General features: G+C 36.2%; 5 protein-coding genes across 5 annotated transcripts; 3 read left to right on the forward strand and 2 right to left on the reverse strand.

Moving 5' to 3' along the window:
• The first annotated feature begins 757 nt into the window (after window positions 1-757).
• On the forward strand, window positions 758-3,535 carry LOC103867879 (probable fructokinase-1). The gene is made up of 4 exons (XM_009145963.3): window positions 758-1,272; window positions 2,174-2,506; window positions 3,050-3,166; window positions 3,244-3,535. The coding sequence occupies exons 1-4, from the start codon at window positions 874-876 to the stop codon at window positions 3,370-3,372; spliced, it is 978 nt and encodes a 325-aa protein (XP_009144211.1). The 5' UTR covers window positions 758-873; the 3' UTR covers window positions 3,373-3,535.
• Window positions 3,475-4,922, reverse strand: LOC103867878 (B-box zinc finger protein 25). Its single transcript, XM_009145962.3, has 3 exons — window positions 4,417-4,922; window positions 3,932-4,225; window positions 3,475-3,843 (listed from the first exon to the last, which is right to left on the reverse strand). The coding sequence occupies exons 1-3, from the start codon at window positions 4,597-4,599 to the stop codon at window positions 3,589-3,591; spliced, it is 732 nt and encodes a 243-aa protein (XP_009144210.1). The 5' UTR covers window positions 4,600-4,922; the 3' UTR covers window positions 3,475-3,588.
• A 267-nt stretch (window positions 4,923-5,189) lies between these two features.
• Window positions 5,190-7,241, reverse strand: LOC103867880 (probable transcription factor PosF21). The gene is given in 7 exon segments (XM_009145966.3): window positions 5,190-5,415; window positions 5,485-5,632; window positions 5,634-5,869; window positions 5,948-6,032; window positions 6,124-6,256; window positions 6,342-6,908; window positions 7,002-7,241. Coding segments are annotated over 6 exon segments (1,263 nt in total). The 5' UTR covers window positions 6,899-6,908; window positions 7,002-7,241; the 3' UTR covers window positions 5,190-5,311.
• A 326-nt stretch (window positions 7,242-7,567) lies between these two features.
• Window positions 7,568-12,084, forward strand: LOC103867882 (delta-9 acyl-lipid desaturase 2). The gene is made up of 5 exons (XM_009145967.3): window positions 7,568-10,849; window positions 10,981-11,121; window positions 11,200-11,340; window positions 11,440-11,546; window positions 11,717-12,084. Exons 1-5 carry the CDS (start codon window positions 10,514-10,516, stop codon window positions 11,913-11,915), a joined length of 924 nt encoding a protein of 307 aa, XP_009144215.1. The 5' UTR covers window positions 7,568-10,513; the 3' UTR covers window positions 11,916-12,084.
• A 270-nt stretch (window positions 12,085-12,354) lies between these two features.
• LOC117134000 lies at window positions 12,355-15,594 on the forward strand. Its single transcript, XM_033291353.1, has 3 exons — window positions 12,355-14,176; window positions 14,248-14,952; window positions 15,158-15,594. Exons 1-3 carry the CDS (start codon window positions 13,298-13,300, stop codon window positions 15,575-15,577), a joined length of 2,004 nt encoding a protein of 667 aa, XP_033147244.1. The 5' UTR covers window positions 12,355-13,297; the 3' UTR covers window positions 15,578-15,594.
• The last annotated feature ends 386 nt before the right edge of the window (window positions 15,595-15,980 follow it).

A 15,980-nucleotide genomic window follows, 5' to 3' on the forward strand; every position in this document is an offset into this window, starting at 1 on the left:
CATAAAAACTATAAAATTATTATATTTGGTATAATTATACAAACATTTAAAAATGTGAGTAACAATAAAAATATATAATAATTATGTAAAACAAATATCTATATATATAAATGTGAAAATATATACCCGTATGGTTGTGCGGGTGAAAATCTAGTTGATTTTATTTTCTTAAAAAAAATCCATTTTTCAAAATTTCGTTTTTAACTGGGAATCTATATTATTCTTAAACACGTGAGACGGTAAGAGTACGTTGCTGGTGTTTTGTCATTATCCCATTAATCAGACAAGATACTACCATACATCATGATATATACAATACAAATGTACTAAATATATAATTTACTCTATAGATTTATTACGAGTAAATGACTCCTCCTGATATACGATTACCACTTTTAATCTTGATTAAGAAATAAAATAGAAAAATCTAAGATTCGGGTAAACTTTTGAAAAAGGTAATAAGATTTTGACAAGATTTTTTGCATTTTATTAGAAATTTCATGTTTTTAGAAGATATATATATTCAGATATTTCTATGGATAATGGATATTTCAAGAATATATTTACGTTTATATCTCATAAACTTAATCAACGGTCATATCTCATAACATGTTTTGAAGACAGTTTTTGCATTTTATTAGAAACTCAATGTTTTTAGAAGACATTCCTTAGATTTTTTATGGATTATGGATATTTCAGAAAATATTTATATTATCTTAAATGATTACGTTTATTATCTCATCACCAGTTACAACTCTTGGTCGTCCTCTATATAAACCATTCTCTCCTCTTCATTTCATTTCATTTCATTTCCCTTCTATAATTTTTTAATATCTCCGATTTGATCCAACGATCCACAGATCTCGTTTCCAAATGGCATCCAACGGCGAGAAACCACTGATCGTCAGCTTCGGCGAGATGCTCATCGACTTCGTCCCCACCGAGTCCGGCGTCTCCCTCGCCGAAGCTCCGGGCTTCCTCAAAGCCCCCGGCGGCGCTCCGGCTAACGTCGCCATCGCCGTTTCTCGTCTCGGTGGACGATCCGCCTTCGTCGGAAAACTCGGCGACGACGAGTTCGGTCACATGTTGGCTGGGATCCTGAGGAAAAACGGCGTCGCTGATCAGGGGATCAACTTCGATACCGGAGCTAGAACCGCCTTGGCGTTCGTGACGTTGAAGGCCGACGGAGATCGGGAGTTTATGTTTTACCGGAATCCTAGCGCCGATATGTTGCTCCGTCCCGATGAGCTCAACCTCGAGCTCATCAGATCGGTACGTGTATCTCTTCTCTCTCTATCCCTTTCAAGAGATCTGGAGGGAAGTAGAGATTCATTAGTCTAGTTTTTTTTGAATTTTCGTCTAGAAGATGATCTCACTCACTCTAATGGGATATGTATCAATTAATGCTAACTAACGGTGACTTTTGTCTCATCTCATTGCGATTTTTTCGCGGGTCTTATTAGTATTCTTCTTCCTCGCACGGATGTGCGTTGTTCCACGTGGGATCACGTGATTTGTCCAAAGCACATGACTTCTTGTTTTTTTTATCATCAGAAAATTGGAAAAAAAAAACATGAAAGTGATATGAAAATTTTCATTTTTTTTTGTCTAAAAATAAAAGTTCAGCCGTTTTTGTTTAACTAGTATCGTGATTAGGCAAAAGCAATATTTTTTTGCTAATAAAACATATGTTCTGATTTGTGGAAATAGGGAGTGATGTTTTTAGATTAATTAGTTAAAGCCGTGTGTTCTCTTCTTGATCCAAATTGAATTACTGAATTTTTGAGTATTTTCGGGCTCATTGATGTGATCAAAAGTGAATGTTCTTCACATAACAACATGTGTGTAAAGTGGATCTTTATGGCGATGGTGAAATGATCGCTAGGTTTGAAATTGTTTTTTTTTTGCGTAATTTTGGTAAAAGACGTACCTTTACAGCTAATCTCAATGGCGAGAACCTTTTACTTTACTTGAACAGTTTGATAATGATTGACCCCATTGTAGTTTTACATGAAAAAACAAAGAATCAATATCAGAATGGGCCCCTTCGAAATTATTCCTTATGAATAATGATCAAACTTGTGCTACTTTGTGAGTTTTTTGGGGTGTACCGTGTACCGGCTTTTACTTGATTTTTGTAAATTTTGAATTTTGTTGTGGTTTGTTTTTGCAGGCTAAAGTGTTTCACTACGGATCAATTAGCTTAATAGTGGAGCCATGTAGGTCGGCTCACTTGAAGGCCATGGAAGTTGCGAAAGAAGCAGGAGCTCTTCTTTCCTACGACCCAAACCTCAGGGAGCCTCTGTGGCCATCAAAGGAAGAAGCCAAGACACAGATCATGAGCATCTGGGACAAGGCTGAGATCATCAAGGTGAGCGACGTCGAGCTCGAGTTTCTCACTGGAAGCAACAAGATCGACGATGAAACCGCAATGTCCTTGTGGCACCCCAACTTGAAGCTCTTGCTTGTCACTCTCGGTGAAAAGGGTTGTCGGTATTACGCCAAGGTAAACTCACTATAACATCTTTTACGTGCATTTACCATCATCATCATTCATCATGACTGTCTCTTGGTTGTGTCTTGTGTGCTGTGTCCATTAGGTGATACCAGAAGGCAAAACTAGTATGCTATATATTATACATATCATAATTATTTATATACTAGCATGTTTTTGGAAAGGATCCGAGAAACGTATTAAAAATGTTAATCAGAACAGAGGAGACTTAAAATACATTAGGAATCATTTGTGCTACTCAATTTAATATTTTTTGGTAGATCTCACCTAATGCTTAATTAAAAATTTGAATTCTTTTTTCGTGGACCCTCTAGAAATCAAATGAGGGTCACAAAAGTCGTGATCTGTAAGGTTCTTTGTATTATCAAACGTGACGAATTTTCTTCTTGTAAAGAAAAGGAAGAAGTTACTTTGTGCTTTTCTCATTTGCCGAATCACATGAACAGTAAAATGATTCGTATACTTCTTTATTACGTCAATGACTTTTGTGTCTCCCACTAAAATTGGGTTTCTTTGCTTATATTCACTGTGTAGAATTTCCGTGGATCCGTTGACCCTTTCCATGTGAACGCGGTGGATACTACCGGAGCTGGAGATTCCTTTGTTGGTGCTCTCCTAAACAAGATTGCCGATGACCACTCCATCCTCGAGGTAAGCATCTAATTAATTATTGAATGAATCCTCTTTAGGTTAAAGATGATATTAAAATGTTCTAAATTCATTAACAGGACGAAGAGAGATTGAGAAAGGTGCTAAGATTCGCAAACGCTTGTGGAGCAATAACCACGACCAAAAAAGGAGCCATTCCAGCTCTTCCTTCAGATGCTGAAGTTCTCAGCTTTCTTGAAGGCAAGTAGGAAAAAAAAAAACAACTCTCAAGCTTTCTTATGCAATCTTGTTGTAAGAGAAACCAATTAGGCACGCTATGTTTTGTCTCTCTTCCTCAAATGTAATGATTTAAGGAACTATGCTTAAAATTCAGCATCATTTGCTAATAAAAGATAATATTTTTTTTGAACTGCATACAAAATACTTATAATACTGGTTTGAATCATGTGCTGCATATAAGTTTTCTAGTTCCTTTTATAGTTTAAGCCTAGGTCAGGGACAAGGAAGTGCTCTTCATCATCATCATAACGGATCTCAAGCCTCGGCTTCTTGTTGGAAACATTGGAGTTCATGGGTCTATTGTAGGAATGAACATGAGCTAGATGTGAAACCGAAAGCTCGGGAACTTCAGCTGCTGGTAGAGCTTCTTGATCAGGCTGGTCCCCTAAGAAACCCATCTCTGCAAGCCAGTCCAGCTCTCCAAGATCAAGCTGCTCTTTCTGCCAAAACCACAACAAATGTGAAAATAAGCTATTACAACAAACCAACACATTTAGTACTCATAGATTTGGTAAACCACTTTCTCACCTTGTTACTGCACTCAAGATCTGAGTAGCGGAAGAACTCATCTCCAGCCCATGGAGGAGATGGAGCGGCAGGCTGTTGAGTTCGAGGTTTAGAGAGAGTCTGCTGGTTAGGTGGGTCGAAATGGTTCATCTTCACTTCTTTACTGCAACTAGCAGAGCTGAGAGCGACTCGGATTCCAGTAGCCAAGAATCTCTGGTGATTAGCAGAGCGAGTATTAGGCGCATGCGTCCCCTCGTCACAGTCTCTGCAGAGAAGAGCTCTATCCTCAACACAGAATATGAAAGCTGCCTTTTCCTGTAAGTCAACAAAGATAGAGCACAAGAAAGAGATTAACCTTTTAACATGTGTTTCTTGAAATCTAAAATCAGTTTACTAAAGTTAAAATCTAATCACTCGATCTTTGTTAACGAATAGATACAAAAGCTAAGAAACTTCTCAATAATACTCTTGAAGAATAATAAAACAGAAGAGGAGACGTGTCTTACAAGGCAGATGTCGCATGGAGGGAACTTGGTGGATATAGAGTCAAGAAAAAGGCGTTGGTGTTTGCTAGCTAGCTTATTGGCTGCGTGAACCTCAACGTCGCATTTAGCGCATAGAGCAGCCTCATCGGCACAACATATGAGTGTAGCCGGAGCTTTCTCACACACATCACACTGTATCTTCATCCTTCTCTCTTCACTTTCACAGAACCACCAAATGGAGACAAAAACTTGAGATCAAAGTTAAGAAAAGAAACAATATTGTTTAGTGTTCAAGTTGAGTGATTGGTGGAAGAGAAGAAGATAAGAGGAGAGGTTTTATGATTCTGCGTATCAAAAGAAACCACATCCTTTCTACTTATAGAAAGGCCTTGTTGTAGTTTATAAGGTCCCACTCTCCTGCTGTTTCTGCGGCTATGCTTGTTTCCGTATTCAGTGCAGCCGCAAAAGCTTGTGGACGGTGTTTCACAAACAAAACTGTCGGCTGAATGTTCTTGAGGTCTATATTAAACGTTGCATATTGTATTAAGAGAGCAATGAATGTTCTTTATGATCAATCCAACCTCGCGATGGAGTTGGTTGGTGTTTGACTAATCTTGTGGCTGTCCTCATCCCTTCATTATGGATACACAGTATTTAATGATCTGGTGAAATGATTTTGACATTTTACCAAAACGATACTGATCAAAACATATAACAATACAAAGTGGCAGCTCACTTTTGTATGTATAACAAACACTACAAGTTAATAATACAAAAGCATCTGAGGATATAAATAAACATCAAAAAAATATATAAATAAATATCAAGCATGGTGTTGGCAATAACGGTTATATTTTATGATGATTTATAACAACAAATTAGCATTTGAATGTGTACTAAGACAGGAGACAGAGTCTCAATAACAAAATCTAAACAACTCATAATGTTTCTTTGGGCTATTCAAATGTATTGAACAGTGATGTACGAAAAGGCTTCTGGTTAGTACACAACGCCAGTACCCTGTAGAGGCCAAGAAATCAGTTAGCTAAACGCTCAAAAATACTAGAAGATTGCATTTGATGGATGTACCTCTCATCATTACATAGTATTTGTATTCGTGCTCATCAGCTCTCATTCTGGCCGTTAAATGGCTTCTGCTTCCCATTTTGTTGTTCCTGCTGTCGAAGACGGTGTTGCATAAGCTGTTGTATCTGTTGCTGTTGAAACTGAAACTGCTGCTGTTGCTGCTGTTGTTGGTGTTGCTGCTGTTTCTGTGAATGAAGCTGCAGCTGCTGGAGCTGTTGTGCGGCTAAGATTGTCTGCATTGACTGATTGTTGGAATAGAACTGTTGTTGTTGTTGTTGTTGTTGTCCAAACGACCCAAAGTTCATCGCTGATGATGCACCGTTTGAGGCAGCTTGGCCAGTCAACACCTTCAGATGCTGGATCTCCTCCTTAAGTGCTTCGTTTAGTTCTGACACAAAAGACAAATGTTTACACCAAATGATGATGTAATGGGGGAAGTAAAATGCTTATGATTAAAGAGCCTCACCATCCTGCAAGTGAACTTGCTGCTCCATTGTTTGCAACCGCAGTTTCAGCTCATTGTTTTCAACAGTCAAACCATTCGTGTCTCTCTGAACAAACAGGGCGAGATAACAAAAGTTTTGAAACGCATAACACATGAAAGAACATTGCAAAGCTAGAAAAAAAATTCAAAAAGCAAACCTGTAAGAGAGTCAACTGGGCTGAGAGAGTTGTAGCTTCTGTCTGCAAAGTCTGTACTTTTCTCTCAAGCTCAAATATATATCTCGTCTTCCTTTCTTTCGACCTCGCCGCGGACTGCCTATTTGCCCATATCCTATTTGAATGAAGCAAAAACAAATCATACATACACTTTCCCAAATTCACAATAGAAGTTTAGAATCTGATTGTACTAATAATACCTCTTAGCACGTTTAGGATCGATGAGAGCAAGCTCAGCGAGTTTAGCAGCAGACATGGACTTCTTAGCATCAACCACAGAATCATCACCCTCTCCCGACACAAGCATCTCACTGATGTTCAACGACCCATCCATAGAGTGACTGTGCTGGTGCCTGACTCGAGGAGGATTAGAAGTCAACCCTGTATGCATCCCCACAGACTCATTTCTCCAAGACAGCTCACCCACTTGAGCGGCGGCCGAGGAAGTAGCAGTAGAAGAATTGAACTTATCCATATCGAGATACATAGAGAGCAAGTCTTCTTCAGTGTCATCAGAGAAAGAAGCTCCATCAGCAGCGTTAGCACCAACCACGCCGAGGTCACTATCAAAGCTCAGATCATCAGGGAGAGTTAGGATCTCGGAGTGAGCTCGACGGTGGCCAATCTTCTTAGGAGGGTGTTCGAGCATACGGCTCATATCGTGGCTTAACCGGTTAGCATCTGAGGAGTGATTGATGGGAGTGGGAGATGGAGGTGGGAGGCCTCCACTAGGTGCTGGAGATTTCTCTCTTTCCATTTTATAGAACCTGCAGAAAAAGATCAAAGGAGACGACTTTGTAACGACCAGTCAAAACCCACAAACTCAATGGTAAAGCACAAGTTTTTATCAAAGCCCTAACTGAGAGTAGATCAAAAGGAGAAGACTTTGGAAGACCCACTTACGAAAAACAGATCTAATCAGGTGAAGCAGCCTCCAGAAACAGAAAGTTTTAGGGTTTTGAGGCCAAAGGTTGTGACTTGTGAGAGAGAGAGGGGAAAATTGAGTATCAGAGGAAGAGATCTGTGAGATGAAGAAGAAGAGGGAATAATGCGATTCTTACAAGAGATCATGTCATGTGTAGTAGATAGAGAGATGTGTCCACAATCTCTCTCTCTCTCTCTGCGTAATGGGGAATACACTCTTAAAACGCGTCGTTTTGGCGTGTTCCGCCATTTCCGTTAGTGTGACGTTTTAGAAACAAAGAGATTCGTTAACTAAACATGGTGGATTTAGTTAATGTCAACTTTTCCCCCACCAAGCCTTTGGGCCTTCTTCTTAAAAGTATTCTAGGACCTAGCCCATTAAACCCGAGACATGGAGCTCATTACTCTTTTATGGGCCGGTAAATGACAGACGACTATATGTGATCTTGAAAATACTTGTCTTTTAGATTGTCTATATAAATAAAAAAACACTAGATGATAATCCGCACCCTACGTCAATAATGTATGTCAAAATACTTAAAAATTGGTTTAGCTTAAATATTTGCATATAAAATCAATATGTATTTTAAGTATCGTTTAGCTATTTTAAACATGTACTTATAACCATTTGTGTATATTTCCAACTATTTTGAACAACTTAAAAAAAAATATCTTATATTTTTGTATATTCTTTTAGATATTAAATTTAAAAATTAATATATTTAAGTATATAAATCTGGTTCATATATATTTGGATACCCGGAATATTTTGGTTTGGATCAGGTATAGTTCCGTTTTTCTAGATACCAAAATTTTGAACTCATTCGGATACCTAACCACTTTTGGTTAAAGTTCAGTACTATTTTTTGGATCAGTTTTGTTTTTTTTTTTAATTTGGATTTTTTTCTCAACCCTATATTTTTATTGTGATAAAATTTAAAACAAAAATGTTGATGGTTCATATTGATTTTGGGTATGCAATAATTTTTTTAACCAAAACACATTTTACAATGTACGTACCCATTTAGTTAATCATTAAAAACCTTTTTAGGTTTATTTAAGGAAAACAATGGAGTGAACTTTATAAAGTCACCATTTCAGATTGTCAATCGACAATTCTAAATATTCTATGTTGGTGTTGTGACGGTGATATCTATTAATGTGATCGATACAAGTAAGATTTATTTATAAGCTATTGTTATCAAATTTTTATTATTCATAATCATTAATTGTCATATATATGTTAATCATATTAGGTAACACCGTAGCTTTTACAGTTTTACTTAAGGAAAAAATACACACTTCTTATATTTTGGGTTAATATAATGTTTCTTAACAATTGAATTTTAGACCTACAAATTATTCAATTGATTCTTATGTTGCCATGTAAACCAAAGTGACATTCTAATTAAGTAACACATCATCAAGTTTTTTTTGTAATTAGTTCAAAATATAAGTTACAACTATTTAAATGATTCTCAATTAATATATAAGAGATTCTCTATCTAAACAATTATTTTCTACAAATTAAAAACTCTGCTTCGATAAATATGGTTTTACGGCTAATGTTTTTTTACAGTTGCTTACAAAAAAAAAATATTGATTAGAAATTTAAACCAAATTTAGAGCTGTAGATAGCTCATAGTATTAGAATAATGGGTTAACTTTGGTATAGGTTATCTCGTTATGGTTAACTCAAATCTATATATAGACATATACATTATAATCCGTGTTTTTAAAACCAGACCGGAAACTGAATCGAATGATTTTTGGATCACGGTTCAATATGGTTCGACCAGGTCAAACAAGGTTCAATAATCTAGATTAATATATTTTTAGTGTATAATTTTAAAAATAATGTTAATAAATATGATACATAACTATAATATTAATGAATTAAAAACATCATGACTATAAACTAGTTTTATGTATATATCGTGGTTTACAGATTTTTGATAGTTTTAACGGTTTTTAGTTTAATAACTCTGAGATTCAATATGACTACATGACCGGTTCATAGTCAAACCAGTTATTAGACCTAATTCGGCTATGTAACTGATTCATGGGCGAACCCGGTTAAACCATTAAATTGTTTCGGTTTTAAAAACACTGATTATAACTGGAAGATGAACTAGATTTTGACTCGTACATACACACTAGATTCTAACTCGCACATTTGCGTACGGAAAAACAAAGAAATATTTTTGATAGAATAATAACTTTTTTGTTACTACCTTGTGATCTCAGGTGAGTATCACATTACTTGATTTAAATAAAACAAAAAAAAAATTGAGTTTGGGATATATTTAGAGTCATTTGTTTCAACGATTCTTCCTACTGATAGAAAACTACAACACAGCCATGGGGGAAATGAATAGCATCGAAAATGTGAATAAAACTTAAAAACATTGAGAAATACTGAAAAGTGACGAAATTGCTTAACTTATAGCAATTTCTCGATCCAAAATCCCATTTTGGTTTTTAGTAAGTTTAATTTGTGTCTAAATACACAAATTATATTATATATATGTATATTAAGTGATTTAGTTGTTTTGACAGAAAAAAATGATTATTTGGTTGAAAAATTCATTTCAGCAGTTTTGACAAAAAAATCCGGTTCAACGGTTTTAGTTGGAAAACCTGATTTTGTGGTTTGGCGAAATTTTTTATTTTACTTTACAGTTTTAGGGAAAAATCCTTTTGGTAAAAATGAGATTTTTGGTTAATGATAATTTTGTTATTTAGATAAATATTTGTTAGATTTCAGTTTTGGGTTTAATCACCATAGTTAAGATTAAGAAGTTGGGAAGAGAGAAAATGCGGTAACAAAAGGCAAAAATGTATTAATGGTATGAAATGTTTTAAAGTGTAAATAATAAGTGTAAATAAAAAGTGTAAATAATAAGGATAAAATGACCTAAAATGAAATATCAATTCGATAACAGTCTCCAGCTACCGAACGTGATTTTTGCCTGTAATCACGTACATCCATAAAGCAGTGTATATGAACAGTTAGAATAAGTCAAGGAATATCGAGCCCTGTGTCACCCAAATCCTCTTTAGTCTTTACATTGGCATCTAAAAATAACTTTTAACTTGATAAAAAAAAAGAATAAATAAATAAATAAAATTTTAACAATTCGTATTACAATTTTTTTTTTTTAAAAGGCAAAGCTGACAAAAAAAAACAATGAATATTTTAGTGGTTAGAAAGAAAGTAATATACCACTAGTGCATGTAAAAATATCCTACGTGTCAAACCACTCCATACGAATATCATGATATTTTATTATATTTACTGAATCATACGTTATTTGTTTTTTTTTTAACTCTTCATGAGACTATAAATTACAAAGGCAAGCATCGTTTTTTTTAATCCATTTTCCCTAGAGAAAAAGGTTCTCTCAACAACAAAGAAAACCTAAAAGAGAAAAAGGAGATCGGGAAAATGTCTGTGACATCTACGGTGGAGGAGAACCACCGGAAAGATCCTTCACCGCCGGAGAAAGCGGCGGAGAAGAGGAAACGTAAATGGGTGTTTTGGGAGAGAAAGTGGAGGAGATTAGATTATTTCAAACTTACAGCTTCATTGTTTGTGCATTCTATGGCTCTTTTGGCTCCGTTTTATTTCAGCTGGTCGGCTCTTTGGGTTACCTTTTTGTTTTATACGATTGGTGGTCTCGGTATTACCGTCTCGTATCACCGGAACTTGGCTCATCGGAGTTTCAAAGTCCCTAAATGGCTCGAGTATCTCTTAGCCTATTGTGCCCTTCTCGCTATCCAGGTTCATATCAATAACATAGATTTTACAATTTTTATTTGTTTATTATTTTTAGTCAAAGTTGGTCTAATACTAGATCTTAAGTCCCTAAATTAGTATTTTTATTTATTGATTATAATCTTTTTAATTAATAGGGAGATCCGATTGATTGGGTGAGTACTCATCGGTATCATCATCAGTTTACTGATTCAGAACGAGATCCACACAGCCCTAAGGAAGGTTTTTGGTTTAGTCATCTTCTGTGGATTTATGATTCTGCATATCTTGTTACAAAGGTAGATAATCTTAGCTTTTTCATTATAAGTCATTTATTTATAACCAATTTAATATAAATCATGATGAATTATTTGTAGTGTGGAAGAAGAACAAACGTTGAGGATTTGAAGAGGCAATGGTTCTATAGGTTTCTTCAAAAAACGGTGCTGTTTCACATTCTAGGACTTGGTATCATTCTCTTCTATCTTGGTGGCATGTCCTTCGTTACTTGGGGAATGGTATAAGTGAATCTATATTTCTTTTGATTCAAAATGAAATATAATGTCACATATGAATACTATTGTAGGATTTAATAAATGATTTGGTTGGTGATGTAGGGGGTAGGAGCAGCACTGGAGGTGCACGTTACTTGTCTCATAAACTCGCTTTGCCATATCTGGGGTACTCGAACTTGGAAGACCAATGATACTTCTCGTAATGTTTGGTATGCAAATGTTTATAATCCATATTTTGGTGTGTTCAAAAATAATTTAATATAATCTCTGTCACTTTCTGGAAATATAAAAGCACACGTGAATTGTATACAGCTAATGTTTCCAAAGATGCAGTGTTGTTAATTTTAATTATTTCCTTTTTTTTTTTATTAATTTCAAGGTGGTTATCGGTGTTTTCATTTGGAGAGAGTTGGCACAACAATCACCACGCGTTCGAGTCGTCGGCGAGACAGGGGCTTGAGTGGTGGCAAATCGACATTTCTTGGTACATTGTCAGGTTTCTTGAGATTATCGGTTTAGCATATGACGTGAAACTGCCAACGGAATCACAACGTCGTCGTATGGCTATTGCTCATTGAACTGCGTGAAGATCGCACAAACAGGGATCTAGTCTATGTAACTAGAATAACTTATATCCTAAAAGAGTACTTTATTTTTTCTTTCATTTGAAGTTTCGGTTAACGCAGTGAACGTTTCCGATGTGTTGGATAAAGTTATTCAAGATATAAAATCGTTAGTGGGGGAATTCATACGTTATTTATGTACACCAAGTTAAACGAATAAAACGTTTTAAAATAAGAAAAGTAGATACATACTTTTCCACAGGGGATATTATTGGTTTCCGGACTTTGTTGGCTTTTTTGTACAGTGTTTGTTTGTTATATGCAGATAAATATGATATTAATGAATTTATTTGATAATAGTTGGTAGCACAAAATTTGTGAATAATGTAGAACTTATCTGTATGATATTGGTTATACTGATTTTCGCTTTGAGATAATACCCAAAATTTGGTTTTTAGTTTTATCTTAATATATGAATATTACAAGACGAAATCATCTTTTTGGAACTAAACTAAAATGGAATGGATTAGGCAAAACCCGTTCCGACTAGTTTCACTTTCACAAGTGATTAATTCTTGGGAAATCTGTTTTTTTAGAGCAAAAAAAAGGTAACTATGTCCCTTTAGACTAATCTGTACTACTTTATGTCCTATTAGACTAATTTTTTCGAAAATGGCAGTAATGCCCTTAAAATTGTAATTTTTTGAAAAAGATAAATAATGAGTTCGACAAGCGGGATCGATCGATCCAGATTTACAAGTTACAGTGGATCGCTCGATCCCGATAATTATTCAGAACAAAAAAAAACGCGAAATATATACTGATCGACCTGGTCCATTTCACTCGATCGGCGAAGGTCGATTCCTTACAGATCGACCGATCCACTAAGAATAGATCGATCGATCCCGTGCCCAGGAAAGAATCCCAAATCGATTTTTTTGGTTTTGTATGATTATATCCGGGTTGATTCCCACTTGATTTGAACCGACCAAGCATGATTTCAACTTTTTAAGCTCGATTTCTCTGGGACAAAACCCTTAATTTCCCATTCACGAACAAAGGGAGAGAAAATCAAATTCTCACCCAAAGTTCATTAACCCTAACTCACTCAATTCTCTGATTTGGACGATTATTTGGCCTAACTCATACAATTTCGTGAGCTTTTTACGAATCTATCACTCTTTAGTTCGTTCTGCAAAGGTATGAAACTCTATCTCCACTTCTTTTTAGAGTTTGAAATTAGAAAGGTAAAAGGTAGATTTTTGAGTTAGTTAAGATATTTAGACTTCAATCATGTGTTAAGGTGATGATTAGAGAAGATTTTGTACACAATCATGGTTTAAATCATATTTTCGGGATAGATTTAGGGATTTTAGGTTTTTGTTATTAATAGATATATGTTGTATTGTTTTCAAATTTCAGGTATGGAGTTGGAGTTGCCTAATCGTTTATACGGTGAGGGATTGGAACCTCAGGTTAAGAAGATTAATAACAGCTGCCGACTAAAACTTCTCGAGTTGCTAAAAGAAAAAATGGAACCAGAATTCGATGAAGTTATGAAAGATCCCATTTTTTCACAGATTATGGTTATCCAGAAGAATGATCTGAAGTTTTCGGCGAGGTTGGTACACTCTTTTTTGTGTAAGGAGTTGATGACAAGCAAGAGACATGAGAAGTGGTTCACTTTCGCTAGGAGACCTCTGCGTTTTGGATTGCAAGAGTATCATGCTGTCACTGGTCTGAAAGTGAAGCGAGAGAATAACAGTGGGCTAGTGACATGGAAAGACGATAATGGTTTTTGGAGCAAGCAGATAAAGACAAATGGAAAAATAAATTTGCAGATCATAAAAAAGAAGCATTTGGAAGAGAGCAATACCTGGACTTGGGTTGATAGGGTGAGACTGATATATCTTTGCGTTATTATGGGTGTGGTGATGGGAAAGGATGAGAAGGTGAATATCCCGCATCTGTACATGAAGTTGGCGATGGATTTGGAGAAGCTTCGGAATTATCCATGGGGTCTGTATTCGTTTGATTTCCTTCTGAAGCAAATTGATAAAACAAGGCATAAATTAGAGCAGAAAGAGGGGTATCTGATGGAAGGATTCTTGTTTGGTTTCCAAATTTGGATAATGGAAGCTGTTCCTGCTTTAGGAGAGATTTGTGGCACAAAAGTCAGTAAAGATTTTACAGGTCCACTGTGTGGTAATTGGAGAGGATGTGCAAAATGTTCTTATGAAGATATCATTGGCGTTGAGAACTTATTCCCAGAAAACGTATGCAAATTTATTTTCAAATTAAAATATTTATTGTTTTGTTCACTTTACTAATGATTTGATTGATGTAGGGAATTTTGCATTCATTCATGGAATCCCACATAGATGGAGTGGTCCTTTTGGCAACTGATTTTGTACAGAAGGATGAGAAGAAAGATGAAAGAGTAGATCGTATTTTAGATATGATCAATAGTAAACATGATTGGAACAATCATGTTTGGGGAGTAAAAGAAGGTACGAACTCTGAATTTGAGGAATCTGGCGAAGAGAAAGGAGAGGATCAAACAGCTGATACTGAGAGAGGTGAAAATAGTCATGTTGCAGGGAATGTTGATGGCACAGCTGATGTTTCGGGAAGAAACAAGAGAAAGCATGCAGACCGAGGAGCAGAGTCAAGGAAAAAGAATGTTTTGTGCCACCTAGCTGCTTCATCAAAAGGAAATATTGACACAGATATGAAAAATTTCTTGGAGGATCTGGTACAAGCTTCTTTTACTGCTTTTGGGGAGAAATTCTGTCAGCAGTTCTCGGACAGGTTGGGTAAGATTGAGACTGAGGTTACACAACTCAGGACAGCTTCAGAGAGAACTGAGCAATTTGAGACCGTTGTAACCGACAGATTGGGGAAAATTGAGGCTGAGGTTACACAGCTCAGGACAAGTTTAGTGGTGACTGAATTGGTGGGAAAGAGTGATCAAGCAAGCGGTCCTAGCTTGACCAAAATCAACAGTGGTCCTAGCACCAGCAAAAAAGGAACTGCTCCAACAAAGAAAAAGGTAACTACTAAGAGAAAGAGTTAAAAGATGTTGAAAGCTTGGAACTAGGCGATGGAATGTAGGTCTTTGAAGCTAGGTTTGATGTAATATGTATTTGGAAGTTTGTATGTTTATTATGGATTTCGAACTTGGCGTTTATGTCTATTCTCTATTTTGAACATGAAACTTGTATGTGTAATTTGTAATTGTACGTGTTTGTCAACAGGCTGTAAAAAACCAAGAGTTAAAGACTGCTGATTCGTGTGTCAATTTACCTCGTGCAAAAGTTACTCAATCATCAGCTAGTGATCTTCGTATGGGTACACAAGAGTTTTTGGAAAGTTGCATGAAGAACCTTCCATTAGACACATTTGTGAAAGGTTTGAATCCTTCTCAAGCTAAAGTCGAAGATTCATTGGATTGGTTGGAACTTCCTAAATCATTGAAGAAGCCAACAGATTCATTGGAACTTCAAAAATCATTGAAGAAGCCAGCGGTCCGATTAGATGACCGAGATATAGAGCTAGACGGCGAAAATTTCCCTGATCGCTGCTTGGTGTTTGTGCATCCTACAGATTTTAAGAAGATGCAGGACTGGCAAGATACACGAACGTATGTTATTCCTTTGTATATATCATTCGGTTGATTTTAACGTAGGTTTGTGTGCAGAAAATGGTAAAAAAAGGACTACCGAAAAAGACCAAGGAAACAGCTGCTTCGACCTCGGCGCAGCCCGAAAGTGATGAGCCTCGGGAAGCAGCCCCTTGGCCTCGTGACCCATTGACTCCATTCTCTAAACTCCCTACAATTCATAACCGACAAATCTCAAGTAAGAAGGAGTTGAGAGAACTTGCATCCTACGCACACCGCGATTACTATGCTGGTTGGAGTGATTACCACTGCATTCTATACAATGGTTTGCAGCGGATGAGATTTAAACCAACAAAGTTCATCTGCGATTACACTACAAAGGAGTTGGGAATTGTGCGGGATGTCAAAAAGATGTGGAAAAACATGGGACTTGGGACTCTTGGCTACAATCCACAACC

This window comes from Brassica rapa, chromosome A05 (genome assembly GCF_000309985.2).
Source record: "Brassica rapa cultivar Chiifu-401-42 chromosome A05, CAAS_Brap_v3.01, whole genome shotgun sequence".
Taxonomy (NCBI): domain Eukaryota; kingdom Viridiplantae; phylum Streptophyta; class Magnoliopsida; order Brassicales; family Brassicaceae; genus Brassica; species Brassica rapa.

What these genes read in the sequence shown, in the direction of transcription:
- LOC103867882 (XM_009145967.3), top strand. Translation starts at nt 10,514, where the DNA reads ATGTCTGTGACATCTACGGTGGAGGAGAACCACCGGAAAGATCCTTCA. An exon ending in CCTTCGTTACTTGGGGAATG is followed by an intron (nt 11,341 to 11,439) that starts GTATAAGTGAAT and finishes TTGGTGATGTAG; the next exon opens with GGGGTAGGAGCAGCACTGGA. An exon ending in GATACTTCTCGTAATGTTTG is followed by an intron (nt 11,547 to 11,716) that starts GTATGCAAATGT and finishes ATTAATTTCAAG; the next exon opens with GTGGTTATCGGTGTTTTCAT.
- LOC117134000 (XM_033291353.1), top strand. Translation starts at nt 13,298, where the DNA reads ATGTTGTATTGTTTTCAAATTTCAGGTATGGAGTTGGAGTTGCCTAAT. An exon ending in AGAACTTATTCCCAGAAAAC is followed by an intron (nt 14,177 to 14,247) that starts GTATGCAAATTT and finishes TGATTGATGTAG; the next exon opens with GGAATTTTGCATTCATTCAT. An exon ending in CTGCTCCAACAAAGAAAAAG is followed by an intron (nt 14,953 to 15,157) that starts GTAACTACTAAG and finishes GTTTGTCAACAG; the next exon opens with GCTGTAAAAAACCAAGAGTT.
- LOC103867879 (XM_009145963.3), top strand. Translation starts at nt 874, where the DNA reads ATGGCATCCAACGGCGAGAAACCACTGATCGTCAGCTTCGGCGAGATG. An exon ending in GTTGTCGGTATTACGCCAAG is followed by an intron (nt 2,507 to 3,049) that starts GTAAACTCACTA and finishes TTCACTGTGTAG; the next exon opens with AATTTCCGTGGATCCGTTGA. An exon ending in ATGACCACTCCATCCTCGAG is followed by an intron (nt 3,167 to 3,243) that starts GTAAGCATCTAA and finishes ATTCATTAACAG; the next exon opens with GACGAAGAGAGATTGAGAAA.
- LOC103867878 (XM_009145962.3), bottom strand. Translation starts at nt 4,599, where the DNA reads ATGAAGATACAGTGTGATGTGTGTGAGAAAGCTCCGGCTACACTCATA. An exon ending in CTCCATGCGACATCTGCCTT is followed by an intron (nt 4,226 to 4,416) that starts GTAAGACACGTC and finishes GTTGACTTACAG; the next exon opens with GAAAAGGCAGCTTTCATATT. An exon ending in ATCTTGAGTGCAGTAACAAG is followed by an intron (nt 3,844 to 3,931) that starts GTGAGAAAGTGG and finishes TGGTTTTGGCAG; the next exon opens with AAAGAGCAGCTTGATCTTGG.